The sequence below is a fragment of the Heteronotia binoei genome, chromosome 2 (assembly GCF_032191835.1).
Source record: "Heteronotia binoei isolate CCM8104 ecotype False Entrance Well chromosome 2, APGP_CSIRO_Hbin_v1, whole genome shotgun sequence".
Classification (NCBI taxonomy): Eukaryota; Metazoa; Chordata; class Lepidosauria; order Squamata; family Gekkonidae; genus Heteronotia; species Heteronotia binoei.
The window spans coordinates 110,721,427-110,745,803 of record NC_083224.1 but is presented as its reverse complement, the minus strand read 5'-3'; the positions used below and the strand labels follow the sequence as shown (position 1 = coordinate 110,745,803).

Here is a 24,377-nt window from a genome sequence, read left to right as displayed (position 1 = left end):
GCCTAGAATCAGCGGGAAGCGAGGCATGCGGGCGACATCAAACTGCAGCTGTTCTTGGTGCTGCTGGACGTGGAAGGTGATGGGACAGGTCTCCTGGGTGACGGGGCCAGAACGGAGGAGGCGCCCGTCAATAGCCTCCACCAGCATCGGAATCTCTTTTGGCTGCACTGGGATCTGGTGCTGCTTTACAAAGGCGGCATCTACGAAACAGTGGGCCGCTCCCGAGTCCAGCATGGCATACACGAACAGCCAGCGTTCATCGGGCAGATGGAGTTTGACTGGTAGCAGGAACGGGCCCGGGGTATCAGCCTGTTGTTCGGAGGACCCAGCTAGTCACCCCAGGCTGGAGGGTCCACTTACGCCTGGGGCTGGCCTTTTGGCGGCGGTGGCAATGTAGGTCTGGGTATTCGATGTTTAGCAGGGCAGCCAGAGGCATAGTGGCCTGCCGTGCCGCAGTAGAGGCACAGGTTCTGCGTGCGGCGGCTGGCCTTTTCTTCTGGAGTCAGGCGGGGTCGAGCAGCTCCAAGCTGCATAGGCTCACCCTCGTCTCTGGTACTAGCTGGGGATGGGAGAGGAGCCAAGTGGCATGGCGCAGGGAGCTGGCGCCCTCGGGTCTTGGCTTGGCGGCGACTTTCCAGGCGGCCATCGATGCGGAGGCAGAGGGTGATAAGTTCCTGGAGCGTGGGGGGCCGCTCCACCCTGGCCAGTTCGTCCAGGACTTCCTCTGCCAACCCCTCGGTAAACTGGTCCATCTGAGCAGCCTCATTCCACGCCAAGTCTTGGGCCAGGAGCTTGAATTCGGTGGCATACTGAGCCACCGAGGACTGGCCTTGTTTCAGGGCCCTGATTTTCCGGTTGGCTGTGGCTGCTTGGACTGGGTTGGAGAAGGCAGCAGACAGGTGGGCCTCAAACCCCTGGTAATCAGTCAGTAGGGGAGAGGACCCAACCAGTAGGGGTGTGGCCCACTTGGCCGCCTGCCCCTTTAACAGACTAATGATAAAACACACCTTCGTCTTGTCATTGGGGAAGTCCCGTGCTCTTAGTTCAAAGTACAGCTGACACTGTGCCAGGAACGCAGGAAATTCTTCCACAGCACCCCCAAATCTGTCAGGTTGGGGAACTGGGCACTTGGCTGGAGCACTGGCTGCAGGCTGTTGCTGCAAGTGCACTACTGCCTGTGTCAGCTGCTGTACCTGGGCTTGGAGGGCAGCCAGTAGTCCTGCGGTTCCACTTGCTTCAGCATCCATCCTGTGGAATGGGGGTTGGTGTGGGTGGAAGCAATCTGTCACGAGCTGGGGCCAGGCCAGGCGAAGTCCAGGGGCAGTCCAAGGTCTGTAACCGGTGAGCAAGAGTGTCCAAGGTGCCAAAGCCAAATCGTTGTCCAGGTATCGTAGGTCAGAGGTTCAGAAGCCGTAGTCAGGGGGTCCAGAAGTCAAGCCAAGGTCAGGAGGTCCAAAGTCAAAAGCCGAAGTGGATGCTAGGACGTCAGGTAGATGACTAGTTGCTTCCACAAAGCCTCCTCCCAAGGCCTACAGCTATATAGGCCTCTGCTGGCTGTTGCCCATTTGGGCTAATTGCTGGCTCAGAGAGGCAGCCAGGATCCTGTTGCAACTCAAGCATCCTTGCTCTTAGAAGGGCCAGAATCCTCTCAAAACTCAGGGCTCAGGGAGCGTCTTGCTTGTGAGCGTGCCGCCCTCCTCCGATCCCTGAGGTCCTGACGGAGGCGGTCACGCACACGCGCCACCCGAGAGGGCGAGGCAGGGGGGCTGGGATCTTCTCCAGCAGGAGGCAGGGGCACTGGTGCAGGTGGCAGGGGCACAGTTTCTGCTGCCGGCTCAACTTCCTCTACAGGATCCCCAGCACCCATGACACCCTGCTTCAACTGAGACCGCGCCCGCTGCTCCCATCCTGCCGCCCTCAGTGTTTGCAGCCACCTCCACTTCACCCACACTCGTGGAGGACATTTGTGCTAGCCAGGCCAACGATCCCTGGGTCCAGCAACACCTCCAGGCACTCCAAGATGACTCGGCAGGCGAGTTCATGACTCGAGGTGGCCTCTTGCTACACCGCGAACGCCTCTGTGTGCCGCCCGGGCCCTTGCGGGCAGAAGTGCTACGCCTGACCCACGACTTGTTACCTGCCGGGCACTTTGGACAGCATAAGACCACCCACTTGCTGACGCGAGAATTCTGGTGGCCACGAGTTCGCTCCGATGTTGCCCGTTATGTCAGCTCCTGTGACGTCTGCCAACGGGCCAAAGACATCCCGGCCAAACCCTCGGGGTTGTTACAGCCCTTGCCCACACCCTCAGGACCCTGGGATACCATCTCGATGGACTTCATCACGGAACTTCCACAATCCAAGGGTCAGACTTGCATCTTGGTGGTTGTCGACCTATTTACCAAGATGGCCCACCATTCCGTGCCCGAAACTTCCCACAGCTCAGGAGACAGCCCAGCTCTACCTGCAACACATCTTTCGTCTGCACGGACTCCTAGCCCACCTGATCTCAGACCGGGCCCCCCAGTTCTCCTCTCGGTTCTGGCAAGCCCTCCATTCCAGCCTGGGGACTCAAGTGCACCTGTCCTCAGCCTACCACCCACAGACAGATGGTCAGACAGAGCGCACCAGTGCCACGCTAGAGCAATATCTACGCTGTTTCACCTGCAGGACGACTGGACCACTCTGTTGCCTCTAGCGGAACTTGCATACAACAATGTGGTCCATTCCTCCACCCAGATGACCCCGTTTGCTGCAACCTACGGGTACCACCCTCGGTTCTTCCTGGTGATCCTGCCACCCACAAATGTCCCCGCCGTCGAGGCCTACCTGCAAGAACTCCCGCCAGCCAAGACTTGCTCCGAGAGCAGCTACAGCGGGCCAAGGAAGCCTATAAACTGGCTGCGGACCGGAAGAGGCAGGAAGGCCCCCCAATCCAGCCGGGGGATCAAGTGTGGCTCTCAACTCGCTACCTGCGCCGGCCTGGTCGGTCTCACAACCTGGATGCGCGGTTCATTGGACCCTACCCCGTCATAGAACAAATAAACCCCATCGCCTTCAGGCTCCAGTTGCCACCCCACCTCCGCATTCACCCCGTGTTCCATCGCTCCCTCCTTGTTCCAGCTGCACCCCCTGACCCGGCTCGGCCTCCTTGCCCACCACCGCCACCACCGGTGTTGGTGGATGATGAAGAAGAATACGAGGTGCGCCAGGTCCTGGACTCCCGGTACCATCGTGGAGGCTTCCAGTACCTTGTGGACTGGGAGGGATACGACCCAGAAGACCGGTCTTGGGAGCCCGTGGACAATCTTCATGCCCCGGACTTGGTGCAACGGTTCCACAACGACCACCCCGACTTCCCAGGCCCCTCGACGGAGGGGGGCCCTGGGGGGGGATAGTGTCATGGGTGCTGGGGATCCTGCAGAGGAAGTTGAGCCTGCAGAAGAAACTGTGCCCCTGCCACCTGCACCAGTGCCCCTGCCTCCTGCTGGAGAAGATCCCAGCCCCCCTGCCTCGCCCTCTCGGGTGGCGCGTGTGCGTGACCGCCTCCGTCAGGACCTCAGGGATCGGAGGAGGGCGGCACGCTCACGAGCAAGATGCTCCCTGAACCCTGAGTTTTAAGAGGATTCTGGCCCTTCTAAGAACAAGGATGCTTGAGTTGCAACAGGATCCTGGCTGCCTTCTGAGCCAGCAATTAGCCCAAATGGGCCACAGCCAGCAGAGGGCTATATAGCTGTAGGCTTTGGGAGGAGGCTTTGTGGAAGCAACTAGTCATCTCCCTGACGTTAAAGCATCCACTCCGGCTTGACTTTGGTTTCTGGACTCCCTGACTTTGGCTTGTGACTTCTGGACTCCCTGACCTCGGCTTCTGGACCTCGGACCTGCGATACTTGTGCAGTGATTCGGATTTGGCGCCTCGGACCCTCCTGCTTACTGGCTACAGACCTCGAACTGCCCCTGGACTTTGCCTGACCCGGCCCCAGCCGTGACACCAGGGGATTTTGATTTTATGTTTTGCTTCTAGTTGGGCTATTGAACTAAGTTTACCATTGGTTGTAATGTCTAGTAGATGAAAAATATTTTTTTCACACCAGAGTTTAAAATCATTCAGATTTTTCCCTGGTAAAAAACAGGTGTTTTTTGGTTTTTTTTAAACTTAAAGTTGATTATTTTATAATAACAACAATTATTGTATACATTATAGTCATGTATCATAGGCATGAATCTAATTACATGTATATATTGTTTAAACAATCATTAAATAATAATAACCAAAATACATACACATATTGATAAAGGGGGGGGGCTAACCCTTCCCTTACAACTAGATGGACCGCCAATTATACTCACTAGCATGTATGCCTATCAATATAAAATAAAGTTCAAATATTTCTTTGGCATTTTACATTTCTTTGCAGTACTATTATTAACAAAGTTCAAAAAAGGAAACCATTTCTCCACAAAGTGTTCTCCCACCTTAGGGGTGTCCGCTATGCTAAGTTGGGAAGCAATTTTGTCTTGGATTATGATGTCCCATACCTTGTGAAACCATAAAGTTAGTGATGGTATCTTTGTTGTTTTCCAATATCTTGCTAGAAGTAATTTACCTGCTAATAACAATAAAGCAATAAGTTCCGATTTTAATTTGGAGAAATTGTTTTTTTGGACCTAAATTAAGTAGGATCGTTTCCGGGGTACGAGAAATGGTTTCCCCTACAATTGCTTCAATAGTGGTTATTAGGGTGTTCCAAAATGCTTGTATTTTTTGGCATGACCACCAGCAGTGAATAAAGGAACCCGAATCCCCGCAGCCTTTCCAGCATAACGGACTAGTATTTTTATGTGCATAGCTCAAAATTGGTGGAGTTAGGTACCATCTTGAAATTAACTTATATTGTAATAACTTAAAGTTTGTACATCTAGATTTACAGATAGGTGACGACCAAATTACATTCCATTGTTCTTCCGACCATTGCACCTTACAATCTTTGACCCATGCATTTTGTTGGGATGTAGTTTGCGACCAGCTTTTTTGATTCAAAAAATAGTAAAATTTAGATATTAATCCTCTCATACTCAAGCATTCCTCATAAATTAATTTCTCAAAGGCGTTCAATTGATTAGTAGTTTGCAAAGCATTATGTAATTGGTAGTATTCGTACCAAGGAATTACAACTTTGAATTTAGTCTCCAGTTGGCTACGTGTAATATTTTCCCTTTTGAGCTGATATCTGAAATTCTAAGAATTTTCTCACGCCTCCAAATATTAAAGTTTGCTTTAGATGCACCTGGGGGGAACCAGGACTGTCCCAGAAAGGCCATAATGGGTGTTGAGGGTTGAATCACCGAAGATCTATACTTGTCCCAGATCTCTAGGGAACACTGTAAAAAGGGATTGTTTATCTTGGTATTCCTCCTGTCTGTTGCACTAGCCCAAACAAATTCATTAAGATTAATAGGTGAAATACTTGCTGCCTCAATTTGCAGCCAGGGTAGGGAGCAATCCTTGCTAGTATATAGTAAAATATTTCGTCGTTGGGCCGCTAGATAGTATTTTTCTAGGATCGGTGCACCTAAACCCCCTTTGGCGTTGGGTTTGGCAAGCAAGTGATACGAAATTCTTGGCTTCTTGTTCAGCCATAGAAAAGATGATATACATATTTGCCATGCTTTCATGTCAGCTCTCGGGATAGAGATCGGGAGGTTCTGAAATAAGAAGAGAAACTTGGGCAAAATAAAGGTTTTTAGCAGATCTACCTTTTCCAGCAAGTTAAATTGAAGCTTCATCAATGTGTTCAGGTTTATTTTAGTTGTTTTGAACAACTGCTTGAAATTAACATTCAATTAATGTTGTAAGCCGCCCTGAGTCCGCTTGCGGAGAGGGCGAGATATAAATTGAAAGTAATAAATAAATAAATAAACATTAAATAAGTTAGAGAGTTCAACGGGGACTTGAATCCCTAAATGGCGCCACATTGTTTTGACCCATTTGAAAGGAAAACTGAGCATAATTTCTTGCTGCACGTCTGAAGGTACATTAATCGGGAATATTTCTGACTTGGATATATTGATAGTGAAACCAGAAAATTTCCCAAAAGTAGTTATCACTTTCATTAATTTGGTTAATGAGGTAAGCGGGTTACTTAGATAAACGACTGTATCGTCAGCGAATAAGCTAATCTTGTGGGGATTACCATCTACAGTTATTCCTTCAATTTCAGGGTCTGTTCGCACCATGTGAGCTAGCGGCTCAAGTGATAAAGCAAATAAAATTGGGGAAAGGGGACATCCCTGTCTCGTGCCCCTAGACAAAGTGATAACCTCAGATCTCAAATTATTAATACTTAGTTGTGTTTTTGGGGAATTATAGATGGCTGATATTGATTTCATAAAGTTTTGACCAAAACCCGTTTGCTCTAGAACCGCTTTAAGATAGGGGATTTCTAAGCTATCGAACGCCTTTTCCGCGTCCAGTGACAGAATAAGGGATAAGATTTGAGACATTTTACCAAAGTGAATTAGGTTCAACGTTCTTCTGATGTTTCCTGAGATGGTTCGACCAGGAATGAAGCCTGACTGGTCCAGCTGGACATACATCTCAATAATTTTGTTAAACCTTCGGGCTAAAACCGTGGAAAAAATCTTAAAATCATGATTCAGGAGCGATATTGGCCTATAAGATCTAGGATCTTGCTTATCTTTACCTTCCTTATGAATTACTATTAATTTGGAGTCTTTTCAAGTTTCAGGGATGATCCCTTCCTTCATTACTAAATTACAAGTAATAGTTAAAGGGGTTAATAAACTAGAGCTAAATTTTTTATAAAATTCGATTGGGAAACCGTCACTTTATTGCTTTTAATTGAGTTTATCGTTTCCAGAATTTCCTACTCAGTAATAAGTCTAAGAACTTTGCATCGCATTGTGAGAGTTTTTTTTTATCAAATTTCATATCCTTTAGGTATTTTTAAAAATCTAAATTCCTGTCTATAAATGTTTTGTATAGAGACGAATAAAAGTCTTGAAAGACCTTGACAATTTCTTGAGGTATGATATGTAGCTCGCCTTGGGCTGTTCTAACTGAGTGAACCATTGCTTTAGCACTGTTCTGTTGTATTCTAAATTTTAATAATTTTAGGGATTTCGTAGTACTAGTAGTGTAATGTTGTTTTAGGTATAACAATTTCTTTTGAACATCTGAGGTCTCAATTAATTCTAATTTGTTTCTTTCCATTGCAAGTTTTTTAAAGGTTTTTTTCCCTCCAAATCTCATGTGTTTTTCTCTAGCTCAGCGATTTTAGATTTAATTTCTTGAATAGCTTTGCCTTTGTTTTTGTGGCAGATTGATGCTAACGAGATAAGGTCACCCCTGAGAACTGCCTTGAAGGCATCCCATACTATATGTTGGGAAACCCCACAATTATTATTATGATGGAAGTATTCTAGTATTTTTTATGGATTTCCTCACAAATGCTGTCTTTGGTCAAAAGTAGTTTATTCAGGGACCAGGTTGGGCCTCTATTGTCTAATTCCTTCATAGCTAGCTCTAACGAGACCCACGAGTGGTCGGAGATGGTTCTGGATCCGATTACCGTATTGTGGGCATAGGCAAGGAGAGCAGGGGACGTTAGAAAATAATCGATTCTGGAATAAGAGTGATTAACTTGAGAGAAGTAGGTGTAGTCACGTAGTTTCTGGTTCAATGATCTCCATGTGTCTATTAGATTTGAAGATGATATAAGTTTACTTAAACCTGTTAATTTTGTACAGCCAGTTCTAGTACCTGATCTATCTAGACCCGGATCTATGATGTAATTAAGATCCCCTCCCAGGATGACTTCACCAAGTTTGAAGTCTATTAACTCAGCGAGAGTTTCCCTCAAGAAAGTTAATTGACCGCTGTTAGGTGCATAAACAGAAGCGATCGTTATGGGTTTCCCATTTAATGTGCCCTTAACAAAAATATAACGACCCTTGGGATCCAGTTTCGTGCCCTGCACATCAAAAGCCGTCACTTTAGAGATTAAGATTGCTACCCCCCTTGCTTTAGACGACCCTGGTGCATGGAAGATTTGGTTGAACCACTTGGAACGTAAGCCGAAAGGAGAGTTCTTTTTTACGTGTGTTTCCTGTAAGCAAACTATATGCGGGCGCTCTTTGGTTAAGGTATTAGCAATACGTGTCCGCTTTATTGGGTTTTTAAAGCCCCTACAGTTCCACGTCAAGAGTTTTAAATTATTAGTCATAAACACTGTAATTAGGAATCACCGGATTGTAAAGTGTGTAACCAAGTTTTTCAAGAAATGTAAGCTAGGTCAGGCACAATAACAAAAACTAGTGCACACTGTAGCACTTACCAAATAGGCTCTGATGAATTACAAAATAAATAAAAAAGTTAGTTAGGCAAAAACCCTTACACCAATAGACAGAAAACAACGTAACAAAAAAAAAGGATAAACAAGATACAAACACACCAACCGAGTACCCAACTCTGGGTAAAGTTTCACCGCTTCCTAGTAAATAGGAAACTAGGGAACAAACCTTAGGTTTCCCTAAACAGAAACTCCCTTAACACTCCCAAGGGGGCTAAACCTTTAAGCACAGTACTAAACCTCCAGTACCCCCTCCTTCCCTAATGTAATTTAACATTAATAACTCCTTTATAAGGTCATTTGCAGGCCACAAAATTAGGATTCTAGTCAAAATAATTCTTAACTTGGTGTAGGTTTCTAGGATTCTAGTCAAAATAATTCTTAACTTGGTGTAGGTGCATTACCTGCAGTTTGCATGCACAATTAGTAAATTTGCTCACTTTTCCAATAAGAAGTGGGTAAACAACATAGATTGGCTGAATTAATAACACATTTAAAATAACTATGAACTAAACAAATTGCCAACCAATACCTCATTAACTAGAAAAGAGAGAATTCTCCAACTGTTAGAATCTCATCAACAATTAAATCCCTTTACATTTAGTAAGTGTATTAACCAAGCATCCATAAATTGCCATAAACTCTGTAATAAAACTATTCACTCAGACCTATCCAGGCTTTGGCATTAAATGTTTGTCCGCTAATTGCAATAACAACATTATTCATACTACTCTGGGTCACGGTAGTGTTATAATACAATGTTCATATCCAAGTCCTGTTGCATCAGTTGTCAATTAGTATCTGGAAAATAAGGTTCTTTTGTGCGTTTCAAAGTTTTACACTTTAACTATGTAAACTATGAAATTATATTACCATAGTTAGATCCACATACAAAAGAATTATGTAGATCTTAAACTCTGATAATTGATATAACATATAGATTGTTCAATAAATTAAAGGACATTTAACTAAGACTTAAGTTTTCTCTACAACATAGCTTGGTATAAAAGTTCATATCCCAAGAAGCATCTTCATACAAACATTAAAAAGCCATAATAAATTTCATTAATTAAATATGTCAGTAGTATTAGAATTAACAAGATAAACCCTAAAGTTAGGCTGAACAGAGTTAGCAAGATTAATTATCCCAAGGAGCATCTTCATATAAACATTAAAAACCATAATAAATTTCATTAATTAAATGTCAGTAGTATTAGTATTAACAAGATAAACCCTGAAGTTTGGCTGAACATATTTAAAATATAATTTAAAATATAAATAAGAAAATTCATCAATGACTATAAAACCAGGATATGTGATGTATCATTCATTAATTTTTAACACTCTATAAAACTTATTATCTGCTTTATCCTATTAAAAAAAACTTGAAAATGAATGCTTTAACTCCGTTGTTTGTGCTATGGCAACTCAGCAGACTCATATACACAAGTTCAAATGGTGATGCTAAACTATCTAATTATAAAGCTGAGAGTTCAAGTAGCTTCAGGCATGCGTGGTTCCTCTGCTTTGGGAGCATCAGCACTCAGTTCATCCTCTTCTCTTCTTGATAGTCTTAAGTTCAAATTTTGAAGAAGTAACTTCCCTGTAGTGATGTTCGAAGCTTTAAACAGCGTGCCTCCTTTTTTACACTAAGATATCTGAGATGGGGCTCCAACAAAACTTTATGTTTGCATAATTTTGAAGCAAAAAACGTTAGGCTCTTCCGCTTTTCTAACGCCTCTGCTGGCAGGTCTAGCAGCACAATCACCTTCTGTCCTTCAAACAAAAAATAGCCTTGCAGCCAGGCTTCCCTCAGAATTTTTTCTCTTATCTTGGGGTAGAGAAACTGCACCAAAATGTCCCACGGTTTTTCTTTGTGCGCCATTACTAACGGTCCAAGTGCTTTAGCAATGGCCAGAGACGCGCCACCTTCTTGTTTAAAAACCTGAGCTAACCATTGTGATAGGAAAGCAGCAAGATCCATATTCTCCTCCACGCCCTCTCTGATCCCTTGAAATTTTAAATTCAGGACTCTCCAACGATTTTCCAAGGATATTATTCTAGTATTGAGCAAAGACTCTTTTGCTTTTAAATGCTTTACTTCTTCTTGCAACGACAAAGATATTTTAGCAGAGTATTCCGCCATTTTCAAAGTGACTTCTAGTTCACTAGCCACTTCATCAATGCGTTTATTAACAGGAACCAACAAGGCTTTTTTTGTAGCCATAGACAGGGCTTTTTTTGAGCCAGAACGCACTGGAACACCGTTCCGGCTGGCATGGGGAGCATTCCGGCTGCACATGCCAGCGTTCCACCTCCAGCCAGCCAGCTTCCCAGCTGGGCTGAGCTGGCTGAACCAGCTTTCCGGCCGGCGGGGGTCAGGGGTCCAAGCTGCGCTTGTGCAACGTCTTCCTGGCTCCCTGACGACCAGCCGGGGTCAGGGGGGGCAAGTCGTGCATTCACGGCGTTTTCCCGCCTCTCTGACCTCCGGCCAGGGTTGGGTGACCAAGCCGTGCATCTGCACCGTTTTCCTGACCTCCAGCCGGGGTCGGGGATTGGGAGGCCGAGCTGTGCATCCGTGGCATTTTCCAGGCTCCCCAACGGATGGATGGGGTCAGGGGGGCCGAGCTGCATATCTGCGGTGTTTTTGCGCTCCCCGACGGCTGACCAGGGTTGGGGGGACTGAGCCGCGCATCCACAGCGTTTTCCCGGCTCCCTGTTGGTTGGCTGGCTGGGCTGAGGGGGGCGAGCCGCGCTGGGCCGCATCCTCCCAGGGCCTGACTAGCTGCGAGGCTTTTGGAGCCCAGCTACAGCAGCAGGATTGTTGCTGGCCAGAATTCCCCTCTGTGAAAGAGTCAGCATTGCATTTAAGGTACGTTTGTTGACGCTCTTCCACCTCACCTGCATGAAATCCTTGCTTTCTCTGATCCCCTTTATTTCCATTTCTTTTTCTTTCTTTCTCTCTTTCTCTCTCTCTTTTTCCTTCCTTCCATCTCTCAAACATATGACATTCATGTCTTACAGCTCTCAGACATCTGATGTTTATTTTATGTGGCTCTTATATTAAGCAAATTCCTGTGCTAAGGGTTCTTTTGGGTCACAGCCAGTGTTCCCTCTAAGTTAAGTCAGTGTGAGTTAGCTCACTGATTTTTAGCCTCCAGCTCACAGATTTTTGTCTTAGCTCAGGAAGGATGACCCCAGAGCACAATAATTTATGCAGTAGCTCACAACTTCAATGCCAATAGCTCACAACTTTAATGCCGGTAGCTCACAAAGTAGAATTTTTGTTCTCAAGACTCTGCAGCTTAGAGTGAACGTTGCCAGCCAGTGCCTCCCAAGTGATTGCCCAGATGCTCTCTCATATGTGCATATATGAATACTCTCAAAAAAGAAACGTGGCCACAACTGAATTGCCAGGGTGCCAGCATCCACTGCAGGTAAGGAACAGTGCAATCCTAAACAGATCTATTCAGAAATTTGTTGAACTCTACTCTGTTGTGATTATTTCTAGGAAGGTTAGATTCGTGTCCAGTAGCACCTTAGAGACCAACAAGATTTTTGGGGTGTAAGCTTTGAGAATCAAAGCTGGGAGGTTTATACCTCAAAAATATTGCTGGTCTCTACGATTCCAATGGACTTGAGTCTAGCTGTTCTCCTGCAGACCAATACAGCTGCCCTCTGAAACTATCCTAAGATGTGAATTATAGACAAAATGAGAATATGGAGAAATTATCTCAGTGGATTACACTGAAATTGCCTGGAATAACTTGTTAACTTTTGGGAGGACTGTGCAGATGTGTATGTTTATATGGCACAGTTCTAGAGGAACATGGAAATACTGAAGAATTCTGTTTCCTAAGAATCTCCCACTTTCATTCAAAAAGCAGTTTTCTAGCCAGTTTGGTGTAGTGGTTAAGTGTGTGGACTCTTATCTGGGAGAACCGGGTTTGATTCCCCACTCCTCCACTTGCACCTGCTGGCATGGCCTTGGGTCAGCCATAGCTCTGGCAGAGGTTGTCCTTGAAAGGGCAGCTGCTGTGAGAGCCCTCTCCAGCCCCACCCACCTCACAGGATGTCTGTTGTGGGGGAGGAAGGTAAAGGAGATTGTGAGCCGCTCTGAGACTCTTCGGAGTGGAGGGCGGGATATAAATCCAATTTCTTCTTCTTCTTCTAGCCCTTATGCCTGTAAAGCCATGACCTTAATAGCCCAGACTATCTTGATCTCATAAACGACAAAGGGTTGTAGCTCAGTGGTAGAGCATCCTCTTGGTATGCAGAAAGTCCTAGGTTCAATAGCCAGTTAAAAGGATGAGGTAGGAGGTGATATGAAAGACCTCTACCAGAAACCCTGGAGAACTGCTGCCCATCTGAATAGACAATAATGACCTTGATGGACCAGTATAAGGCAGCTTCATGTGCTCCTGTATGTTGGCCATGGTTAGTATTTAGATGGGAAGACCTCCCAAGCAATACTCCCTCTAAGCTGTGTAGTCCTGTGAGCTAGAATTCAATTTTGTGAGCTACTGGCATTAAAGTTGTGAGCTACTGCATAAATTAGTGTGCCCTGGGGCCCTTTTTCCAAGCTAAGACAAAAATGTGTGAGCCGGAAGCTAAAAAACTGTGAGCTAGCTCACACTAACTCATCTTAGAGGTGGATGTGGCTAGATGACCATACTTCTGGAGATGTCAGAAGCATGGCCTTGCATGCAAATGATGGTGATGTCAGAGGTGTGGCCTCGCATACTAATGAGTTCCTGCTGTCCAAAGATATTTTTGTTCCATATATTTCTAAGTACCTGGGTTCTAAGCAGATTCACAGGAGGAGACAGTAGCAAGTCGCAAGCAAGTAACAAAGATATTCCCTATTGTTAGCTGAGTGGAAGTAAGGGTCACTTTTCTCTTACCTCTCACTCTTGCCTTACCTGCCTGCTCTTTGACCTCAACGAATGCAATGTGTTATCTTGCTATATGTCAGCTAATAGGTTATGTTATCAGGGATACAGTTCCTGTAATTAGTCTACAAAGGAAAAACTTTACAATTTCTTCAGAAGAATGACATCAGCAAGTATTCTGAGTGGAGATCCAAAAAAAGTAATTGGTATGTGTGACCAGTTTAGGGAAAACCTCTCACACATTCATGAAGTATTTAAAGAAGTTTACCATGACTTTGTCCTTGGGCTGAATTTTAATTTGTTTTTTTTAAGTCTTTTCCATTTCTAGTCTGTCTCACTGTTTCTCACTTAAAACTTTTTATTTTTTCCCTTATCTATAGACTTCATAAGCAAAGGAAAGTTACTTAAGCATATCTCAGTTGCAGTAAAACATTTTAATAGCAGCTTTCTTTGACATTTGGCCCCATATTCTCTTTACAGGCCTACAGACAACTGAAGACACAAAATACTATGCAGTGTCAGCAAGGTTTCGACCATTCAACAATGAAGGTCAAACCTTAGTAATTCAGTATACAGTAAAATATGACCAACATGTTGACTGTGGTGGTGCCTATATTAAACTTTTTCCTGAAGATGTGAATCAAGAAACTTTGAATGAAGATACCAGGTATTACATTATGTTTGGTAAGTTCTTTTTAAAACATTTGTTAGTCTTAAGAAGTGGAACAAAAATTGCTCTATTTACTTTCTCAATACCGTTAATAATTTTATAAACCTGTGCAATATCCCTAAGCAAAAAAACCTCAAATGCTGCTTTAGAGAGAAAGTACTGCACCATCCTGATGTTTTTAAAATTAAAAATGATTGAAAAATTATACAAATCACTGATCCGTAATTAAAATAATGTCACAAGAATGCACCATTTCTGTACATCACTTGTAACATCAGCAACTTTGAAGTTACAATCTAATTCTAAAAAAATATATATGCAGTCTAAATCTTTTTTTTACAAATTCTACGAAGACCTTAATATTGCAGTATTCAATAAATTGTACCCATTGGTGTATTGAGGAGGAATGTCTCTTTTCTCTAGATTCTTTCTGCTTTACAAAGAAATATTGTCCACTTGCATAATGTGCCATATTCTATGTAACCAAATCTCTACATTTGGCAGAGATTGCACTTTCCAGTACTGGGCCAGAAATACTCTGGCTGCTACAATTAGTGGTCTTAAAAGGTACCATAACTGAGCATTCATTCTGAGCTATATCCAGGCCTCAGTGTTAGCAAATTCTGTTTATGCACAGCTCCTGTACCCAATTACCCAAACAACCAGGAGCTTCTGAAATCACATTAATGGGTCACCAAAATTATTGGGGGATTTCTTTTGTACCCCCTACAGCACAAACCCCTAACCAAAATCTGCAGTTACAAAAATAACCTGCAGTTATCAGAAGGCTAATACATACTCACTAATAAGTTTTAAGACCTCGTAGATAAACTTTATTAGACTCCCAGTTTGGAAAAGCAAAACAGTTTATTAGACTCCCAAGTTTCTCTTTTAGACAGAAGGCTTCAAATGGATAGAAAACAAAGCAGTTAGATAAACTTAGTACATTTCAGTTTCTCCTTTAGACAGAAGCCTTAAAATATATGGATAGAAAACAAATCAGAAAACAACTACACCGAATTCAGTCAAGCATAAAGCTTAATATACAATAAAGCAGAGAGCATAATGAAAAATATAAGTTCCAAAGCAACAGGGACTTTAACCTATTGGTCTACATTTTCCCATTTAAAATCTTAAGTCCCAAGTCCCATTCTATCAGAGCTATGCTGTATATTCTAAGTTTGAGCATGTTTGAGGCCCCAAACAGAAATTAACAAGGATTGTTAATTTCTTGGCTGGACTGATAAAGAGGTCCCTGCCTCTCATACAGTCAGCTGCTTCTGCTCAAAAGTGCAGGGTTTATAAAGGCTCACCATCTCTGTCTTATCAAATAGTATCAAACTTTTATGCATCCCAAAAACTGCAGCTGTGATTTAATATAAACAATAATACTTGCCAAATAAACAATCAGAGCCACGATTGCCCTCTCCCTTTCACCTACTTTCTGGGTCTTATACATGGCTGCTTCCTCCATCTTGTTTCCTGCCATACCAAATAAGGAGATTCCTGTCCTCAGAAGACTCTCAACTTTACCCTAGTTTTTTCCCCCCTATTCTGCTGCCCTATTAGTAATATGAATGCATGATAGTGCTGAATAGCTTAGAACTCTGGTGGTCAAGTTCATAACTGCAGCCAAAAATCATAGAGAGCCAGCTCCAAGAAAAATATAGAGGCTTAAGGTGTTTGCAGAGCTTAGTGTCCTTTTCATAAGAGACCCCACCCAAAATTCTGCGACACTCAGATTCAGCAGGAGCTCACAGAAACACAGCTCCCGAACTTTTCTAATGACTCCCCCTCTTCCTCCCCACCTACCTTGTCCATTGAATAGTAGGTGCAGCTGCCTAACAATCCCTGGATTAGGAGAGTGGGCAGCCAGCCACCAGGGGCTTTGCTCTCCTTTTTGCATTGGGTTGCTTTTGGCTGGGGGGGTGCATATGCTAATGAGGTATGCTAATGAGCTCCACCACCTATTTTTCTACAAAACAACCCCTGGCTATATCCTAACAGATACAATGTTGGAATCTAAAGTTTGCAGGTCACTTGGGCCTTATTAAGGCTTTTGACTCTAAATGTGGTTCCTGCACCAGCCTCCAATTTGAGTTGCTGTTTTCTAAACTGTTTCCAGTGCTGTGATATTCTTTTTTGAAGAATGGCAATAAGAACTGTATGCAGTGTTCCAGATGTGATCTTATCACATCTTTAAATAAGGATAATATTGGCAGTTTTATTTTTAATCTCTTTCCTAATAATTTTTAGACTTAGATGGCTTTTCGCACTGTTGTTCCACAATGAGTTGGCATTTTCAGTCAGCTGTCAACCACAATTCCAAAATTTCATTCCTGGGTAGCTGCTGTCAGTTTTGCTCTACCATTCCCCTAATATCCAACATCAGTGATACGGACTGAAATAAATAAGAAAAAGCAAAGGTAAACAAAAATTGTAGATCTGAATATAAAAAATAAATAAAAGTGGACTGTGGTGCCACAAATACAATATTAAAGTAGCATTAAACCGTTTTCGCACACAGTTTACCTCGCAGTCACAATCCTATTCCCTCTGCAGCGTCCAGTCGGATTTCCCACCATCTGCGCCAGAGTTACAGGAAGTGCCACAGCTTCTGTGTAGCAAACGTAAACTGGGTTTTAGCTGTTTATGTTTGCTACGCAAAAGCCGCAGCACTTCCTGTAACTCCGGCGCAGATGGTGCGAAATCTGACCGGACGCTGCAGAAGGAACAGGATTGTGACTGTGAGGTTAGCTGTGTGCGAAAACGGTCATTGTCGCTATCAATTTTCATTCAAATTGCCATTAGACAGGGTTGGTAATTAGACCTGGTCATTAGAATTTATATATCTAAGAACTGTTCTTTCCTTCTAGGCCCTGATATATGCGGAGAGGACAAAAAGATTGTACAAGTTATTTTTAACTATAAAGATGACTACTATATGATCAATAAGGACATCAAATGTGAGGTATAATTAATATTTCTCAGCTATTAAAAAGGCACTAGTCTTGTTCACTACTAGTTTTTCAGTTGTTTTCCTATGAATTGTCTTTTGCATTTTTCTGCCTTCTTGTTATGCTGATTTCCACACACAAACAATAGGGAAGCAAATAGGGACAAAGCAATGTACAAACAAATAGGAAAGAGCATATTGTACTATAAAATCCATGCCAAGGTAAATCTTTAAGCTGAATCTAAACTGTGATTTGCACTGGACCTGAAGGTCTTCCAGCAGAAAGGGGAAGTGACTTTCATCAGTAAACTCCTCCCACTAGTGACCACTGTTTTTCCCCTCAGTGCTGTTCCTGAGGGTCCCCTGTTCTCCAGGAAGAGCATTTCAAGCATAGTTGGACAGCCAGCATGATGTAATTGCTAGAATGTCAGACTAGCATCTGGGAAACCTGGGTTTAAAATCCCCACACTGCCATGAAGCTCACTGGTGGCCTTGGGTCAGTAAGTCTCTCTCAGACTAGTCTAGCCTATTTTATCCTTTTGCTGTGAGGATAAAATGAGGGAAAGAGAACTAAGTATGCCATCCTGAGCATCTTGGAGAGCGATATAGACCTGCCGCAAAAGAAAGGAGAGAGGAAAGCTCTGTTATCACTTGAACTTAACTAGAAAAGCTTTTGTATATTACTATGGAACTGAGTACCCAGCTTGCTGGGGGGGAAGTGTAGATGACTTGTAGATGATTGGGGAAGGCAATGGCAAACCACCCTGTAAAAAGTCTGCCGTGAAAATGTGAAAGCAGCATCACCCCAGAGTCGGAAATGACTGGTGTTTGCACAGGGGACCTTTCCTTTCCATGGAACTGGCATCAGGAAGGGCACCTTCAGTGACTGAGCCAGCAGTACTACAGTTGCTTCTAGCAGTCATCGTGTTTGTGTTGAGGCCGATTCTACACTGGGCAAAAGACCCAGTAATACTACCCTTTCAGATGGTTCAATCCACACTGAAAACTGGCCTCACGACTGTCTTGCTCCGGAGTTTTCGCTACCATATACACTTGAAATCCTGGAACAGGAGTGAAGCTGCATTAGCCTCGGTGTTGCTGCTTACTTTCCAAGACCAGAGATCCAGCGGATTTTTAGTGGATTTTATTCTTTCTGTAGCTTTTCTTCATTACCACCAGCAGGTGGCGTTTTCTGCAGCAATCCTCATTGGTCGGTCCTATGTGACGTCCTATGTTATCTGATCGGACTACCAGATAACAATGGGCTGAGGGGGAGGCTAAAGGAAAGGAAAACTCCTGCTGTGAGAGCTGTTAAACATATCAATGGATGGCCAAATTGACACCTAGGCGACAGGTCTACACAAAGAAGCTACTTGGCTTTCAGGTGAAGATGCATTTTTTTCTTCTGGCACCATCCTTTGTTTTGGATTCCATGGGACAAAGGTTTAGGCAGTCTGTGCGCTTGAAATGAAATTGAGAAGGCAATCCGTTTCTCAGTTCTGCTACCCAAGAATCATGAAGGAAGAATGGTCTCTGAGCCTATGCAGAGTTCCACACTCATGGCATAAGGCATTCCTTTTAGCAAGTACTAGCTCAAGCACTCCCACATGAGGAAGCCCCAGTCCTTTTCCCCAGAAACGTTCTGTCCTTAGCTCATCCCATTTGGGGAACTTGAAAGCCATAATTCTGGGGAACTTCAGAGAATGGCATTCCCTCATGAGCAGGCTTTGTCTGTGAGCCTCCCCTCCCCCCAAGGGAAATCTAACTTTAAAACCTGAATGTCTTCTAGAATAGAGAAACCTTGTTTTGTAAGGTTAACAGGTAACAGAGGCATCTTTTCCCTCAAGTAAATACAGAAAAAGAGAAATAACATTAGACAAGGGCAGTTCTCCAGCCAAGAGCTGGAGATCCCCTGGAATCCCAGCAAGGTTTCCAGCCTTTAGTTTTTTCTGCAGGGTGAAGGGAGTTTGATGTAATATCTTTATTTTAACCCTTTAAAATGGCAGAATCAAGAACCTGAGAAAAAGAGGTTGAAAAAGGTTTTGTTAATTCAAAACATTCAGGGCAAATGGTTAGGAAATGACCATTTCAACTTTCAAATTGGCTGAATGTAAATCTTTGAAACTCCCAAGCTCATCTTTCTCTGCCACAAAAAAATCAGAAAATATTCATTGCCTCAGCTCTATGAATTTTACAGTGGTACAGCCTCTGAGCGTGTATGGAGTGCCTAAAGACTAGCCCAAATAGAGCTGGCTAAAGTATTGCAAATGCTCAGCACTCATGCTCCTCCTCCATCAGGAAGAAATGCTAATCATCCCCCCTCTTGCTCACAAAATCCCACAGTCGATCTCGGTAGGCTAGATATATGTTTTATTTAAGGGCCAAGTATTAACCTGGGTGCACCTCCTAATTTAAGGTTTGAACAGCTAAGCTAATAGTACTGGGCCAAAGGCTACTTCCTTCAGCACGACCGATGTGAAGGTGACTGACATATTTGTTCATCATGCAGTGTCCCTGAAGGTCTGGGTAAAAGTCGGATCTACATGGATCTTCATGAATTCATATGATTTTTACATTGAAATGAAATCAAACCACTTTAATTCTATACATCCTGCCTTAGACTATAGGCAGGACCACAGAAATCATGCCTCCACGAATTTGTGGCGCCTCAGCAGTGCAAAAACTGAGTTGCAAAGCACGAATCCTCATGAATTCATATGATTTTTATGGTGAAATGAAATCAAACCACCATCATGTTGTAGATCCTCTCTTAGACTATAGGCAGCACCAGAAAAATCATGCCTCCACGAATTTGTGGCACCACAGCACTGAAAAAACATGTTTCCAAACCACGGATCCTCATGGATCCTCATGTTTTTTGCTTTGGGCCACTCCAAGATTACCAGCCAATCACATATCCTGTCCATGGGAAGAGTATGCACCACAGAAATCATGGATCCACAGCTTTATGGCAGTGCCAGGGACCAAAAACTTGCTTTTGGACCACGGATCCTCATGGATCCACATGATTTCTGCTTCGGATCCCCCCAAGCCCTCCATCCAGTAATTTATTATGTCCATGGGCAGAATTTGCACCACAGAAATCGTGGATCCATGGCTTCGTGGCAGCGCCAGGGATCAAAAACTTGCTTTTGGACCACGGATCCTCATGGATCCACATGATTTCTGCTTCGGATCCCCCCAAGCCCTCCATCCAGTCACTTATCATGTCCATGGGTAGAGTTTCCACCACAGAAATCGTGGATCCACGGCTTTGTGGCAGCGCCAGGGATCAAAAACTTGGTTTTGGATCACGGATCCTCATGGTTCCTCTTTTACACCCCAGAAATCATGGATCCTGGGCATCGTGGCAACATCATGGAGCGAAAACATGGCTTTGAAGCACATATCCTCATGGATCCTCATGATATCTGCATTGGATCATCCCAAGCTCACCATCCAATCTCATGTTGCGTCCATGGAAAGAGCTTGCACCACAGATATAACGGATCCATGGCTTCGTGGCAGCACCATGGATCCAAAACATGTTTTTGAGGCACGGATCCTCATGGTTCCTCTTATGAGAAGATAGGAGTCTTGGAAAACAATTTCACAGTAGACCTTTATTCCTGGTTTAGCGGTGTCCCCAAACTGACATTCTACACCAGGGGTGGCCAACGGTAGCTCTCCAGATGTTTTTTGCCTACAACTCCCTTCAGCCCCAGCCAGCATGGCTGATGGCTGGGGCTGATGGGAGTTGTAGGCAAAAAACTTCTGGAGAGCTACCGTTGGCCACCCCTGTTCTACACTAAAATCATAGAATTGTATAGAATCATAGAGTTGGAAGGGACCTCCAGGGTCATCTAGTCCAACTCCCTGCACAATGCAGGAAACTCACAAACACCTCCCCCAAAATTCACAGGATCTTCATTGCTGTCAGATGCCCATTTAGCCTCTGTTTAAAAACCTCCAGGGAAGGAGATCCCACCACCTCTCGAGGAAGCCTGTTCCACTGAGGAACCGCTCTAACGGTCAGGAAGTTCTTCCTAATGTTGAGCCAGAAACTCTTTTCATTTAATATCAACCCATTGGTTCTGATCCCACCTTCTGGGGCCACAAAAAACAATTCCACACCATCCGCTATATGACAGCCCTTCTAGTATTGAGGATGGTGATCATATCACCTCTCAGCCGCCTCCTCTCCAGGCTAAACATCCCCAGCTCCTTCAACCTTTCCTCATAGGACTTGGTCTCCATATCCCTCATCATCTCCATTGCCCTCCTCTGGGCATGTTTCCTTATTAACCTGTGGTGCCCCAAACTAAACGCAGCAGTCTAGGAGGGTCCTAACCACAGCAGAGTAAAATGACACAATCACTGAACATGATGTGGACACTTGGTTTTTGGTGATACAGCCCAAAATTGTGTTTGCCTTTTGGGCCGCCACATCACACAGCTGACTCATGTTCAGCGTGTGGTCCACGAAGCCCCCTAGACTAGTTTCATATATAGTGCTGCAAAGATAAGTCTCCCCCATGCTATAATGAATATGCAACTAGGTTCAGAAAAAAAATCCTGCAGTTGTTTGAGACTTCGAAAATAAAACCCGGAACTATAAATAGGCCAGCAGTCCACAAAACTGCTTTTATGTAAAACTGTAGCATGATCCTTATATTCTGCCCCCACTTACATCCAGAGAGCTCACGCAAGAGGCGCTGTCATTTCTGTACACTAAAAGCACCAAATCAAAGAATAGGTAGCTGTACTCCAGTCTGAATATCTGTAAGGAAAAGTATGGTCATTCGGTAACATCATCCAATCCTGGTTCAGCTAATGGGAGAGAGATGGATTCATCAGAATATCACACAACAGAGCAGGCCTTGAGATTCCTAGTCTCATTTCAAAAACCGACCTATGAAGCTCTTTTGCCCTCAAGCATAGAAGGCGGAGTGCACAGCTTGCTCTCTCATGGGAAAACCACAGATTATGCAAAATCACTATGTTTTTATTGTAATTAAAAGAAGACTCAATAAGTTTTAATTCTAAGCAGATAAGTGATGTATGGAAAAAAAGTCAACCCTTTGCCACTGACCCTGTTTCATTCTCAAGGTGTCCCATCAAGACACATATCACATATGTATGGCAATACTTCTGTCTTCAGTCATATTTGATGAGGGAAAAGGCCCAGCCACACCCCACATTCCACATGTATATGGGAGGACTCGAGGATGGGTTCTCCTTTTGCATCTCATTCCATTAGTCTCCAAAACTACCTTTGTTTGCTGGCTTCGTGTATGTATCACTTTTCTCCCCAACGAAAGTAAAGGGGCTGACATCATTCTCCTGTCCTCCACTTTTATGCTCACAGAAACTCTGCAAGGTGGGTTAGGCAGAGAGTGCATGACTGTCCTGAGGTCACACAGCAAGCTTCCATGGCAGTCAGGATTTGAACCTAGGTTTACTAGATCCTAATGTAATATTCCAACCACTACAACATACTGGCTTTGCATGACCTGGTGAGCCAAGAGTACAGCATGTAGAACAAGGGTGTACGACTTCCCTAAGCCTTTCTGCATCTTTGGAATCATGACACAGCATGGTGGCTGCAACTAATAAAGCAGAAATCACGTGGATCCATAAGGATCCGTGGTCCAAAAGCAATGAAAGCAATGCCGCCACCTTGTGGATAAAGTGAATCAATACAGCCCTCATGTTAATCACACCCAGACAGTGTGGATTGTTCGAGGATGCTCCGGATTTATATAAGCCAGTTTCAGTCCACAGAAAATCTGGCTTAAACATCAATGCAGAATCTTTAGTTAAGCACCTTCTTCCAGATAATCCTAGGAGTACTAGGCTCATCAGCAGCTGCTTTCCGCATGTTGCTTTCTGGCTTCCTCTACTCTGCTTCCCAAGGCAGGAATGGAAAGAGCTTTGTAACTAGCAGCTATGTATACAAACACACTTTGGGGAGGGGGAGCTAAATGATCCTAATGTATGCATGCATATCACAGCAGATAGCATGTAGCTCCTTTTCCCTCTGTTCTGGGGAATAGTGAGGAAGAAACAAGTGAATGAACGATACAAAGCAGCTGGAACCAGGCATCTGTTACACTGGCCAACCCAAAGTGAGGGCCATCTAGCTGCAGCAGCTGTCACTCCATTGATTTCTAGGGTTGGTTTGGCTGATCTGGTTGGCTAAATGAGTGTCCCCTTCCTCCCTCACTGCTCCTGGAGCTGTGTGCTTGGTGGAAGAAGATAACCATGCCGGTTAAATGGCTGCTTTGAAGGGTGGACTCTGTGGTACTGTGCCATGCTGAGTCCCCTCCCCAAACCCTGCCCTCTCCTGGATCCACCTCCAAGGTTTCCAGGTATTTTCCAACACAGACCTGCAGCCCTAAGGCAGGCCCCTTACTGTTGTACGTTAACTGTAATTTTTAGAGTCTCAACACTACTCACCAGGGATGCACAGTCTCCCAATCTGTTTTTCATTATACTCTATTTGGCAAAACTGCCAGTTCTTTGGGAACACTGGAAAATAAGTATTGCTTATAACATTCCCTTTCTTTTCTTGAGACGGATGATTTTACCCATCTGTACACTCTGATAGTTCGTCCAGACCTTACTTATGAATTGAAGATTGATAATTATGTTGCTGAAGCTGGCCATCTAGAAGAACACTGGGATTTTCTTCCTCCCCAAAAAATAATTGATCCTGATGCACAGAAACCTGACTACTGGGATGAAAGGGAAACTATTGAAGATCCCATGGACAAAAAACCAGATGTAAGACTTTCAGTATCTTTATGCTTTGTGTATCAAGAACTGGATGCCATTTTAGCTATATTTGGTCCATTGCTGTCTTGTTTCTCATGCTGATTAGTGCTATGTTTGTCTGACTCCAGCATAAGCTTTAAAAAGTTCCATATCTATAATTATTTTATTATAATTGTTTTAATAATGTAAACAGCGCTTTTTGTTTAGATTCTCTAAACAGGGGTTTCAAACACGTGACCAGTGGGACAGATCCAGCCCCTCAGGGCTCATATCTGCCCCTCAAGCAACTGACTATTGTCTGCTTTCTTCTCCCTCTCTCTTGCTTCCTTTGGCATCACAGTTGTTTTGCCAGGGTCTCTTAATCACAGAGCAGCTACAGAGCAAATCCTTTCTTTCCTCCATTGACTGAGGTTCCTCTCTTGGGGGATGGAGCGGGGGGTAGAAAAAGCCAGAGCTTGCTTTCAATTGTAGAGCAGAGCTACTGAGACAAGCCTCTCTTCCCTTCATTGGCTGAGGTCCCTCCCCCTCCTCGTCCCCTGGGCAGAGAGAGGGAGGGGGGGAAGAGTTTACTTTGACCAGTTGCCTCAATCACACTGAAGAGATACAAAACACCTTTAAGACTAACATAAAATTTTTGCCTTGCTACAGAAAGAGACAGAGAGAGTGTGTTTTATTGGGCTTGTTCTGCCAGGGCTCTCCTTGATGAAACT

The 24,377-nt window shown here is 44.1% G+C and overlaps 1 protein-coding gene across 4 annotated transcripts in view; it reads left to right on the top strand.

Moving 5' to 3' along the window:
• The window catches only part of LOC132566623 (calreticulin-like), a 61,957-nt gene that overhangs the window by 15,721 nt on the left and 21,859 nt on the right, over positions 1–24,377 (top strand). For all 4 annotated transcript variants that reach the window (XM_060231824.1, XM_060231823.1, XM_060231822.1 and 1 more), the window contains 3 exons: positions 13,745–13,948; positions 16,811–16,905; positions 23,467–23,676. In XM_060231824.1, coding sequence (XP_060087807.1) covers positions 13,745–13,948; positions 16,811–16,905; positions 23,467–23,676 — 509 coding nt within the window. The remainder of the gene's footprint in view (positions 1–13,744; positions 13,949–16,810; positions 16,906–23,466; positions 23,677–24,377) is intronic.